The following is a 14,116-nucleotide window of genomic DNA, read 5'->3' on the forward strand; positions in this document are numbered from 1 at the left end:
CTCCGCAGTCATACCATTGTGCAACCACATCATCATTCAACTGCACACTGACTGCTTTTTCCTGGCTAAAAGTACTGCGTTTCAGTGATAGAAAACAGTGTGATTTGGACCTTTTGTTGTGCTGTTTTTTTTTTATTACACTTCCTTTACACTTCCGTGTATGGATCTTATTATTTATTTAAATTTTCGAAAGGACATACTGATGCACAGTAAGCACTTGGTTAGCAGCGTGTTGCCCAAAAGTAGCGTTGCAGACAACTTTCTTTGTGCCAAGAAATGGGGAAATGAGGCTCACATAAAATGAACTGACTTCTCAAATTATTATTCACAAATGTGTTATTCTAGTGTGAACAGGAGACAAAACATTGGATCTCTCTAAACCTTAGATTGTCAAGCCTAACATGCTTGAAATCTAAAACGTAAAGTGTCACATCGACACTTCGGAAAGGGTCATGCAAAGAAATGTGCCTTTAAATTGATTCTCTTCATATCAAGAGCATTTAAAAAGAAGAAAACAAATGGATGTAGACCAACCTGCTCCAAAGGCAAAGAAGAAACTCTTATCTGGATGTTCCTCCAGCATTGCCTTGACTCTCCTGCCCATCCTCTCATTGCGCTTGTAGATGAGCTCCTGTCGGAAGTAGCTGTCTATTTCCTGGGCTGTCACCTGCTCACTGGGAGGCAGGGTCACGTTGTTGAAGTTGGGCACCTGGGATTGGACACGGTAGCAGAGTGGAAGGTAAGGAGAAGTGTAGAAAGAGGGGATTATGAAAGCATTCACTTATAAAAGCATTCACTTATAAAAGTATTCACACAGGAGAGCCTGGAGGGTAGTGGGAGTGTTGGGAGAGGATGAATGAAGGGCAGTAGGGTGCACAGAAGAGTGTAAATGGGTTGGCAGAAAGGGGAAGGGGAGGAGGTGGGAGGTTGGGAGTGTGTGTGTGTGTGTGTGTGTGTGTGTGGGGGGGGGGGGGTCAGAGGTTTCAGTCAGAGGTGAAGGGTTATGTCACAGGGACACTCCTAAAGATCAAGAGGTCAAACTGAGTCGTGGCTTATTAACTAGACTGAAAGTGAATGTAAGTTTACCACTACTTACGATAGAATAATGAACAGGTGCATAAGATCAACTACTGTTCTTACAACATCAAAGTGTGTTGTATTGTCAGAAGGTATAAGAGAAGCCCTCGCAGAGATAAGCCCGATGAATACTTTGCCATATAAAATGCCGTCGCATGCCAAATGTAGACAATCTACAAGCTATCAATGCTTCATTTTAGATGTGCTATTTTCGACAAGAATACGTGGAAATGAAACAAACATTTTCTGTTGGGCTGTTTGGCTTTGTAAGAAAAAGATGCACAGGGTAGATGAGAAATGTCAAATTTTACTACCATAAGAAATAGTGGAGATGTGCCATTTCAGGTATTTTTGGAAAATGTATGAACACAGAACGATTATACAAAAGTAACTGAGATCATGATCAATAACAATTGCGATTATCTCATATAATGCGTAATGCAGTAATGTACAAATTGTGAGAGGCAGAGAGACACCAACCTGTGACGTATCATGGTTAAAGATGATGGAGTTCAGGTCTCCACAGTTGTAGTGTTTGATGAGGTCTTCAGTGGTGTAGGGCACTTGGAGGCTGCCGGCCCGCAAAGACTCCTGTTGTAGCAACGTCTGGTTCAGGGCAAAGATCACCTGGAATCAAACAATGATATTGCATGAATGATAATGACATTATTAACCCCTTAAAACCCTTAGTAAAATGGACCCGAGTTGTCTCTGCACTTTTTCCTGTCTACACCAAACGTCTTTGCTGAAAATGGCTAAAGTTACCCACAGAATATGGATGTTGGTGTCCAAGTGGTTAAATGGTAAATAAATGAACGCCTTCATCCAAAGCTCTCTTTACAAATGTGCTTTTGCTTTTTGTAAGTACAAAGTGACCCGCACATGGGCCCAGTGTTTGTGAAGCAGCACTTTAGGACGGTGATGTGTTTTCAGGTTTGGAGTGGTCCGCAGCAGTGACAAGCCCCCTCTGGGCTGCCCTGTGGCGCAACAGCCACTGTGAGAGCGTGAAATCAGCCAGTGTTTGGTGAGAGAGCCCTGGTGAGCCTACAGCCTATGATCCCAACCGTAAGTGCACACGCACACGCACACACGCACACACACACACACACACACACACCCCCAATCTACTGATCTCTTACTGAGCTCTCCCCTCAAAACATAACAAGTTTACATAAGTCCATCAAAGTGAGGAACTGTTCTGTCAGCCGTGGAACAGAGGGTGTGTGTTTACCCATCATGCATCTTCTTCACATTGGGATGTTTCACTCAACATGTGTGCACCTTCCGTGTGTGTGTGTGTGTGTGTGTGTGTGTGTGTGTGTGTGTATAGTGTAGCGGCTTTGGTAGTGTGACCACATGTGCACGTATGCATGTGCGCATGCACAGTGTGAGCGTGCATTCTGTATTAATATGCATGCCCATACGTCAACCAGCCAAACCAAGTGCTTTCTCTTCTCCTCTCTGTGTGCTTTCTAAGGTACCCTCGATGTCACTCAATGTATGCTCCGGCATACAAAGGTGCATATTGGCTCTCCCCCCTCCCCCCCCCCCCCCCACTAGCCGATCTACCAGCTCTATGGAACTGGTAGATCGGCTATTTTGGGGGCTGAGCAACACCGGCGTACGACGAGATCGAAATGACGCTTTGGGTCTCTTTAGGCCGCTTCCATTGTGGCGAGCGACAGCGTAGAGGAGGAGGAGGAGGAGGAGAGGGGCTGAGCGCAGCAGATGCCTTCTTGTCAGTGGACAAAGAACTCCCCACTGTCGCCTTCTCCTCTGCTCTCCGCTTCCTCCGGCTTTCATCGGGCCGCTCATCAAAGTGCTGCTCTGCATATGAAAAGGGGGTCCGCCTTTTATGCCGCGCAAATTAGCCTATCGCCAGTACCCCCCTCCACCCCACTCCGTTCCAACAAAACACACACACACACACACACACACACACACACACACACACACACACACACACCCCCCCTCACATCTGTGCCGCGTCCTGGAGGAAAGCCCTCATCTTCAGGGTCACCCCTTTTTTCTCTCCACAACCCTCCTCTCCTCTCTTCTCTCTCTCTGCCTTTCAGCCCCTTAAATTATGGCTGGGAGAGGAGGAGGAGTAGGAGTGGGCGGTGAGGATCAGTCATACCAACATTGGTGAAAAGATGGAAAAGAAAAGAGGGAGAGAGAGAGGGAGAGATGGGTCTGAGGTAGAAAGGTAGAGAAATGCAATGGGTGTTAAGGGTGGCAGAAGAGAACAGAGAGAGAGAGAGAGAGGGGGAAGGCGGAAGGTCCCGGGCCAGACAGTAAAGCAGGACCTGAAAGACAGAAGCTGAACGAATGACATTTCTTCCTGTGACCCCTTCCCCACTTTCCCTGTTGTGTTTGTGTGCCGTGGGTCAGTGGGTGCATTTTCCCACTCGTCTGTTCACTCCTTTCATGGACGCCCCCCCCCCCCCTGCCCCTCTCCACACACACACACCCCTAACTGATATCAAAGCGAGCGGAGCCAATGAAAGTCAATAATTGCCCTTTGTCATGGAAATGCTCCACTTGTTGAGATCGAGAGACCGTGTGCGTGTGTGCGCCCGCGCGTGCGTGTGAGTGCGTGAGTGTGTGTGTGTGTGTGCGCGCCCGCCCAGCATCATGACTGGATTCCCACATGTGGCGATCTGGAGTGCTCAGCTGAACACTCTCTATGCTGTCCTCGCCCTTCCTTGTGTCGTGTTGTTGCAGAATGTGGGCACACACATGCTTATGGGAGTATTTGCTGAGAAAAGGTTACCTTGTTTACATTTCTTAGGGCGAAGCTGGCCGCGATGTGGGATCTGATAAGACCAAGACATGCCTCTTTCAACAGCCCAAAGTAAACCAGACCAAAAGGTAAATGAGACTTTTTAGGAGCAATATTTGGGAGGAAAGTGAGATAGCTAACGATTAACAGTAAACTGTGCTCCTTTTTATGGGTCTCGGATAAGCACGGACTGAGATCAAAGACACCCTGGTAGCACGATAGCTTGAAAAGCAAAAGCGAGGTTGCCGTGGAATTTGCTGTGAACATTCATACTCCTAAGATGAAGACGATTTTGGTGACCACCACGACAGCTTTCTTCTAATCCAGCACCACCATCACGCCAAACGTTCAAGTGGAATTAATGTATCTCCTGAACCTGTAGTCATACCGACATTAAACGCGCTGCTGTAAACATTCATGCTACCGAGAATAAAGTCTGTCCTACAGTGATTCTAGATTGTCCGTTTTCGGTGTGGGACATTGGGCGATGGAACAGCGTAAGAACCTTCTCAGGCCAAACTTTTCAAATTAGAAACTTGAAAAAAAAGTGTTTACGGCCTTGGTGGAAGTCCACACTACTGAGTGAGTGAGGAGAGGAGAGGAGAGGAGAGGAGAGGAGAGGAGAGGAGATCAGTGCGGCCTCCTTGTCCAATCTGTTGATAGTAAGTGTGCGGTATAAGGATAGTAAGTATAGTGTTACTATGTGTGGGTTTATTAACCAAATGATCACCATGCAGTGTTGTCTGTATAGTGCATACAGTAAAACGATAGATGTATGGCTTTATCCCTGCATTGAGAAATTGGTAGCTTTGTGGGAATGTTGACTGGCCTGTAGGAGGTGATGGCTCATGTGGCCAAATGGAAATAGTGATCACATACTTCATCAATAACTACAAAAATGTGCTTCACTACTTTCACACTCTTCATGAGTCATTTTCCATCACCATGCAGGTCGTGCAGACTTCTTTATGGCTAGAGTTCTGTTTCATGATGTCACGCACGTACATAGCAAGCAACACAAGATGTGATGATGATTGGAGTACTTTTGAGGGGACATACATAAAGACAGAGGGACAGATCTACATGTATGTGGCTTTGACCTTGGCCACCCTGTAAAAGCCTGAAGAGAAGGGAGTGAAAGTATAAACAAGAAAGAGATGGGGAATGCAGGGTATAATAGAGCCAGGACACCCAACTAGAGAGAGGAAGAGCAAAAAGATACCAATCCCCCATACTAGGACAGACATTATCAGTGAAATCTCAGTGAGAGAGAGAGAAAGCATACAGACAAGAGAGAGGCAGACAGAAACAGAGAATGCGAGTGCGAGGGGAGGTACCGTGTTCTTTATGAGCGATGTTATCAGTGAAATCTTAGACAGTGCAGTCAGCCCTAAAACAAGGCCTATCGGGTGCTCGGGAGAATGATCCAAGCTGTTCCGAGGCCAAGCTTTTACAGGAAAGATTCTGATGTAACGCACGATGAAGGGAGGACAGACAGACAGGCTATGTGTGGATGGATGTCAACATGTACTGTAGACCGTTTCATCCTGGAAACAATCACATTTTCCAAACTTTGTCAACTTCCGATTTGGGGTACGCCCTGTGATACACTGACAAGACATAACTACTGTATTAAAGAAACTGCTAATAGTTGGCCACGTCATCTAGATACTTTGCCGTACAACGGGAGAATTGCCCGATGTACGATTGCCAGTCATAGCCTTGCATTACATAAACGAAAATCACAGTGAATTTGGTGGAAACAGCCTGGACTGTTCGTTATTTATCAAAAGTTGCTATAGTGCAGATAGGGGGTGGGGGTTATTAAGCTTTAATAACCTTGGGGGGAGTTGTACAACTTTAATACTACTAACTACTAATTACTCTCCTATCATATCTATATAAAGATTACCTTGTATGGCGACTGGACTTGGTATCTCCCATTTGTGCACAACTGCGCATGCAGAAAGTACAGATCTACCAGCAAAGGTCCCTCCCCATTTTAACTGCTTGGTGCTCTTGGACAAGGACAGTCAGTCAGTCAGTCAGTCAGTCAGTCACACGCGTCGCTAACACACAGAGGAAGGTCCGGCGAATTTCACATCAAACTTCAGGTCAAAGTAGACCGTGAATGCAATCGCACCGAAGTGTAAATGGTTGGCCAAAGATGCACATTACAGGAGTAAGCAGAACTATAACAAATGTTTTATAAAATTGAAAAAGAATGTCAATAAATATATTGTTTAAAAAATAAAAAATAAATTAAAGAAAGTAGATGGTGGTCATGTCCAGTCGCCAGAAGCGCACGGCATATCTCTCTCGCTCTCTCTAAAACAAGAACATGTTGGTGAGTTTATATGGATGGAAGTCCATTGGTGATATAGCAGCCTATGGTCAATGGAATGACTATGTGCGTATTTTGCGCAGAGTTTCTCCCACAAGAAAAAACAGGGAATGCCTGGCCTGGCTGCTTTTGACTGCAGTTAATAACTGATACAATAATTTAATTCCCTTTGTCGCTGGATTTGTCAGTTGTGCATTCGAGTCAATTGCGTGTGGTGTGTCTCACGCTCATTGCGTGAGAGTTTGGCAGCTCTGCAAGATACCGATTTGTGTTTTTCATAGTGTTTTACTCTCCTATCGTATCTATATAAAGTTTACCTTGTATGGCGACTGGACTTGATTGAAACATGATTTGAGTGCAAATTTGAGTGCAAATAACGACCAGTTCCCAAGATAAAATTAAACTGTCACTGTGGGTGAGCGTATGTGTCTGAGAGTGGGAACAGCCAATGAGCTCTCAGGTGGAAACATACAGTTGAACTCTACAGCTCTCCTCACAGACAGTGACAGTCATGACAGTGAAGAAACCAACCCACCCAACAACTGTGGTCTGCTCAGGCTTTGTTTTTGGCACTTTCCCCTCCTTACAAACAAAGGCACACACACTACATAAGCGGTGGTAAGTACCTGCTTGTTCCTCATTTTGTTAGTTTTTCCTGCACTCTCTCAGATTTTGAGAGAAAGAGCAGTAGCAGGAAATCATGTTGGATTTATTAGCTAGGCACTGAATTGAGTCGCTTCGTCCGATGTTGGCTTTATTACTTGCGCAAGCAGAGCGCGCAAGTACTGTCATCTGCTGCGTATGACGGTGTTGTCCACCGTATGTCGGTGTGTGTGTGGCCTACTTGTGTGCAAGGCGCAAGTTGGCACATCAACAGTGTGCATTTCTAGTTAGCTACTGAATTTGATCTTTCCAAACTGGAATGCATGGCAGTTGTGAAATGTGGACTTTAGCTTTTCGTCTGGCAACTGCAGACATTATAGGTATTCAGGAGGCATTTTGTGTATTAAATCCTCACTGACTGTTTGGGAACTGAGCAGGTGGAACCAAAGCGTACCCAGCCAACCATGTGGTTTGAATAAGGAATGTCATTGAAGATCAGAGTAGACTGATCTTTTACTGTTTTTTGTCTTTTCTTTTTAAGTTTGTCTTGTCTTGTTTAAAAAATAAAAAATAAATCATGATTCTGTAATTCATTGTTGTAAATATCTGCATTATCAATAAATACATCTTAAAGAGTAGACTGTATACCAGGTCGTCCAGGTGACATCTCCACTGGATAAAAACTGCTTTACGCTCACACGCACGCACACACACTTATGCATTATGTCTGGAATGTCATCTCTTCTGTACTGCACTTAATCACTCCCTCTGCCTCCTGCTTCCACTTCCTGTCCTCATCTCGCACCATGCTTCCCTTCTCTTCCTCTAAACCCCCAGTGCTTCTTTATTTCAAGGATCCCGATAACCCTGCGAACGTGTACAAATTTAACACATTTGTCCCATTTGTATTTTGTACACTCTCAAAGTTACAGATGTGTAAAAAAAGGTCCATTCATTTGGAACCACCTCCAGGAACGTCCAGGAGAGCGTCCGTGTTCTTGGGTGAGATGTGGTGTGGACGGAAAGGAGCTGGGGGCTTAGTATGGACCCCTGGGGGACTCCAATTAATGAAGTTTAACCACTTAAAAAGTTAAAGTCCGGTCAACCACGTATGAGGGCTTAAGCTACCCTCTACTTGGTTGACCGGAGTCCGTGTCAAGGCTCTAAACTAGAGCCGAAACACAAGCTCACAGCGCGTCGCAATGCGGAGTGATGTGAGCTTGTAGATCTGCTAAAGTTGCCCACAGAATACGGATGCTGGGGCTTAAGTGGCTATAGTCCACACAGTAAAAATCCCCAGTGTACATTTGTACACTGTTAAGTATACATTTTTTGTAACCAAATGTACCTGTAAACCTTATGGGTACTTGCCCGTAATGACCTGGAAGGTTACATACAAGGTACAGTTACAAATGAATAAATTAAGTCTGACGATTTTACTGTGCACTCCCTCGCTCCCCAATCCTCTCTCTCTCTCTCTCTCTCTCTCACACTCTCTCTCCCCCTTTCCTCCTTTGATCCCGTCCTCCCTTTCCTCCTTCCTCTCTCCTTCCATCCATCCTACCATCTATCTCTCTCCCTCTTTCCTCCTTCCTCTCTCCTTCCATCCATCCTACCATCCATCTCTCTCTCCCTTTCTCTCTCCCTCTGCTTTGATCCCATGCATCCCCTCTATCAGCCAGGTCTTTTAAGATTTGACCCCTGCATTCCGCGGGTCACTAATGACCTCCCCGCGCGCGCATGGGTGCGTACATGTGTGTGTGCGCGTGCTGTGTGTGCGCAAGACGTGTCTGCAATGTGCATATGCCTTACGCGTGTGAGTATACGAGTGTGTGCGAATGCCTTATCTTCATGGATTACAGCAGACTCTGCAAAGCTCAAAGTGGACCCATGCCTTTGAAGGCAGCTTAATTAATTTGCCAATAGCAGACAAAAGGACCCTTCCTTTGTCTGCTATTGGATATGGGGCAATAATAGCCATGCTAGGTTTCCTACGTGACAACTTAATTCAAGCACGGGAGAAAGTGGAGAGAGGCAGTGACAGTGAGAAAGAGACAAGAGCGAGAGATAGAGGGAGAGTGAGGAACAGAAAAAGAGAGATATAATCAAGACAGTGATGTTAAGAGAGAAAGCCATAAACACAGTAAAAGGCTTGAGAGAATGAGAGTTCTGCAAGAGAGTATAAAACAGTTACGCTTAGGAGAGCCATAACAGTAAAAGACAATTATGCACTGGTGCCATCTCGTTGCTCTGTGAGCGTTTGTGCGCTTGTAGATTGGCTATTTTTGTCACGGACGAATCCAAGAAAAGGCAATGGAAGAACCCGATTTAAGATTTATACCACACTTAAGTCAAGCCTCTCTTTCTGTTCTTTCCTTGTCATCCTCACTAGCCATCATGTTTCTAATCTGCCCATGCATCCATCCTCCACTCGCACCGTTGTGGATATATTTTCCTCCATTACCGTATACAACTTTGTCACATCACAGGTTTTACAGGTGCAAAAGAGCTACAAAGCTACCAACGAATGGCAGGTACATTTAAATATCAACAAGACTAGAGGCAATGTACTTCCACTCTATCAAATGTTCCTTCTCCTTCTTATCCCCCCCACCCCCCTCTCCCCCACCTCTCTTTCCCACCTCACTCTCTCCTTGTAAAAACATTCTTGCGGGGTGCATTTACCTTGGTGCCCGGACGCGGCCAAATATTTAGGTTGTCACAGGGAATCAGCCTCAAACCAAAAAGGCTGGAGGTGTGTGTGTGTGTGTGTGTGTGTGTGTGTGTTTGCGCGCATAGCAACTGGGGGTTGTGGTGATTGAAATGTCAAATTCTCAAAGCCCTGCTCTACCCTACCTCACTCAACACCAGACAAGCTCCGCACACGTCCCAATCCTCTTCGTACGCGCTCTTCCCCATTAGTGCACACGCATGCACACATGCACATGCACACACACGATATATCATCACTGTCGAGCTCACAATGTGTCGCGAGGCGTCTAATATGTTGCGATGCAACACGTTGCCAGCGTGTAGATAGAAAATGTACATATAAGAAATACACCTATTGCATCCCCTAAAGTAGGGATGACAGCTTGAAAGTGCTCAGGATGAATTTAATCTTGAACTTCAGGTCAGAATTTGTGTCAAGTAAGAAACAGGATGGTGTCAAAGGTCATGTCTCACCTAGACACAGGATCTAAATGTCTCAATAGAAGAGCAGGGACACCAAATACAACCACTCCATTTGTATAAATTTAACAGATTAACAGATTTAATATCATTGTATTCAGTACAATAGAAGTTACATAGTGTCGCTTTAAACTCTGAGTGTACAAATGGTTAAACTGAATGTGGAATGGGTCTCTTCGGAATATAGCCATTGCAATTGTTAATAGAATCCTTTGTTGTTTTGCAATAAATAATAATCCTTTATATAATAATCCTTTAATTTGTTCCTTTAATCCTTTAATCCTTTGTTTGTTTTGCATTACCTTTACAGTGTAGACAGAAAACAGAACCAGAAGGAAAAAGATGATGGATCCACTGCGGCGGACCCGATGGGAATTAGCCAAAAGAAGAATAAGAACTTAAGAACACTACTTTTACACTAAACACAAGCAGTCGTGACAATTGCAAACCTCTGAATATGAAAAACATTGATTAGTCTTTAACCTGGAACTTTTTAATGCACCTGGGCGGGAGAGTGGACTGACGGACGAACACACACTGGTATCCGTCAATGTTCACAGTGACAAGACAGTGGGGCAAAATCTGTGAGTGGTAACTTCCAACCTCAAAGCTCTTCTGTTCTCCCACTCACTCACACACTCACACACTCACACACACACACACACACACACACACACACACACACACACACACACACACACACACACACACACACACACACACACACACACACACACACACACACACACACACACACACTTTTAAACATAGGGCACTCATACTTCCACAAAACCCCAGTGTGACCCAGAAGCCAGCCACCCAGTCCATCAGGCTATTGAGAGTCAACATGCAGGTCTTGAGAACACAGTGGGCCACACAAGGAAAACACCCATCAATCTCTATGGCTGTCTGTGGACCAAGGGAAACACTGTTAATCTTCGGGACAGCGTGAGTCAAGGCCAACATTATCGTGCCATTTCATGCTGGGATTCAAACCAACGCACTTTGAGGGTACTTGATATAGACATAGTGGTGCGCGGGGCCATTCCTAACACTTCATAAGGTTTAGTTGACTCTTGAAATAGGTTCCAAATCATTCAATGTTTCTGTTAACCACATAAAACTCCATATACTTTGTTGTGTGTCAAAAAAGCGGAAAATAGAGATTTTGGATGTCGCCTGGCTATTTTTTACACTAGGGTTCATGTGGGTAATGGTGTTGTACGACACAACGATGTTGGACGTTATTGTTTTTGCAGAGGCGGACAGACATGTAACAGATGACACGAGTGACATCATGGCAGACTTGGCTAAGATAAATACAGAAAGCGATTACAGACGGATGTGCCCACCATCCATCTCATGGTGCCTCTGAGCCGTGTCCATGGTGTCGGAGGCCAGAGAGCAGAGGGGGGGTTAACTTCTCCACCTTTCCAGGTCCCAAGGGTCACTAATGGGCTTCCTACATGGACCCCTCTGTTACAAAGGTTGTATAAATAAATATCGTTCAACGACACACTGGAAGCCTTGCATGTTACAGCAGCTCTAGACAGAGGGAACGTGCGCCAAATGCAAAGTATCATTATATCCATTCTGAATAAACTATGTGTGACGCATTGGCGTTATAGCTTCCCTTTTGACATTATACCTCAACACACCAACAACAAGGAACAAGCATGGCCATATTAACCTTTCACGGATTTGAATTAAAGACAAGCGTCCTCGCCCTAAAGAGTGAGGTCATGCTGAAAAAACAGGTCTGGGAATGCCCATATATGGACCTTTTTTTCCATTTTTTTAATTGACGTTTTCGGGCCTTAGTAATTAGTAAGGCGGGGCCCAGTTAGGGCCCAGGTAGGGCTCAGGTAGGGCCCAGGTAGGGCTCAGGTAGGGCCCAGGTAGGGCTCAGGTAGGGCCCGGCTTTAATTTCCGGGCTTGTTGAAAACTCTAGTCAAAGGTCAAAGGTCTAGAGTTTGGGCCTGGGCCATGGCTCAGTGGTCCAGGCACATTGGCTGGTAATCCAGTCTGGCAGTGTGCCGCGGGTTCGACTCCCGATCCCGACGGCCTTTACTGCATCTCTCCCCATTTCCTGACAGCCTACTGTCTGTCCCTCCATAAAATATATAAAATAAAGGCGAAAGCCACTAGAGTTTGAATGGACAGGTAATGGGAAGTAAAAAGAGAGACATCAAAGAGGAAGGACGGGTGGGGAGAATCAACATATGGAATGTCAGAACAGGTCAGCTCCATATATGGAGATCTAAGGATATGATGAGATCAACATGGTGTCCGTGAGGTCAGATGCTGGCTGGCTCCAGTATGCAGTATGTATGTATGACGATGATGTATATGGCTATCCAGGCGACCTATGAACAATAACTGACTAAAGCTGAAAACAACACATTTACAAGCTGCCGCATGACACCAGCAAGTTTAAATCAGGAACCACTTAAACCCTATACACTTTGTTGTATGCAAAAAGAGTGAACATGGACCATCTATAAGCCCTCGCAAGCTTGTAGATCAGCCATTTTCGCTGAATGCAAATAACAGAAGATCTTTGGTGACCCCCCGCTAATCAATTTGGACCCTTTTGGGTCCCAAATGCTGGTTTAAGAAACAACAGAGTCCTTCATGGCGTAGTATAGCGTAAGCACAAGTCTGTTATGAACACATAGCGGTGCCGCGGCGGTGGTCTGTCGGACTGTACCGTGTGATGGGTGGTAAAACAAAACAGCTCTTTGTTATGGCCAGAAGTGGTTGGCATTGGAGGGGAAAACTACTGACACAAGTGCCAGCAATAGATCTACAACGTTCGACCTTGTGAGAGAGAGAGAGAGAGAGAGAGAGAGAGAGAGAGAGAGAGAGGGGGGGGGGGGGGGGGGGCTTAGAACATAAGTAACCACACAGCACTATTTACTATACTACCCACAATTGCCTTAAACCGTTGGCCCAAACTCAGACCCAAAACATCCTGGCAACTGGAGAGCCCAAGTATGGCATGAACAACACACACACACACACACACACACACACACACACACACACCCACGCACAAACACACGCACACAAACACATACACACACCCACGCACACACAAACAGATACACATGTACAGTACATACCACTTACATTCATCCGTTACTTTAGACTTGAACAATAAACTTGAACAAAAGCCCTCAGCGAAGCCGACCCATGGATGGATGGACCTATGTGTATCTACTACGTAATGTATGTGTAATGTATGTGTATGCACGTAGTCTCATGTTCCGTCGCACACTGCATTAGAAGAATGTGTCTGTGTCATGGAAAAACAAGAGAACCTGGTGCCCAAAACCATCCAAGAACCCAATCTGGTTGTGGTGGAGTACTGTTCAATGGCGTGTGGTCAGAGAGAGAGAGAGAGAGAGAGAGAGATTAGATAGTCAGACAGACAATAACAATTCCTTAAGAACGGTAAAGGAGAGAATGACTAGAGGGAGAGACGCCGATGGAAAGCGAGAGGGGAACTAAAAAGAAAAGACACAAAGAAAAAGATGCAAGCATAACAAGAGGAAACCAAAGTGACGTGGAGCGAGATAGAGAGAGAGATAAAATAAAGAGGGAGAAACTCGAGCCGCAGCCTCGTCGCCACAAACTTATAAACACCAACACAGAAATATGAAAAACATGCAAATGGGATACAGTTTGGTATTCATAAAAATGTCATTATCCATTCCATGAGGCTGCCGATACTGCTGCACATGTAAACAAGCCACTGCCAAAGTCATGTGAGGTTATGGACCCAAAAGAACTTCTATCAGAAACGACTCGAGATATGAGAAGATGTTTACCGAAAGTGGGAACATACACAAAAATGTTCTTGGATAATGAAATAACAGAGAGAGAGAGACCAAAAGAGAGAGACACATGGATAGAGACTGATGAAGAAGAAGATTGTTTTTGACGTTTTAGGTTGTATGCCTTCTTGAACTCTTGCAGAGGGAGAGAGAGGCAGACAGAGGGAGAGGGAGCAGAGAGAGAGAGAGAGAGAGAGAGGTGGAGGTGCAAATAGAGTGACATAAAGGGTCAGAGAAAGATAGAGGGAGAGAGACGGCGACAGACAGACAGATTGACAA

The 14,116-nt window shown here is 45.2% G+C and overlaps 1 protein-coding gene across 1 annotated transcript in view; it reads right to left on the bottom strand.

The window, feature by feature from the left end:
* The window catches only part of trabd2a (TraB domain containing 2A), a 78,299-nt gene that overhangs the window by 47,362 nt on the left and 16,821 nt on the right, over positions 1–14,116 (bottom strand). The window contains exons 3-4 of the mRNA XM_083793484.1: positions 1,558–1,704; positions 535–709 (exon numbers count right to left, since the gene is read on the bottom strand). Of these exons, the coding sequence (XP_083649610.1) occupies positions 535–709; positions 1,558–1,704 (322 nt within the window). The remainder of the gene's footprint in view (positions 1–534; positions 710–1,557; positions 1,705–14,116) is intronic.

Source organism: Protomyctophum parallelum (genome assembly GCF_964188405.1).
Source record: "Protomyctophum parallelum genome assembly, chromosome: 21".
In the NCBI taxonomy this organism is placed as follows: Eukaryota; Metazoa; Chordata; class Actinopteri; order Myctophiformes; family Myctophidae; genus Protomyctophum; species Protomyctophum parallelum.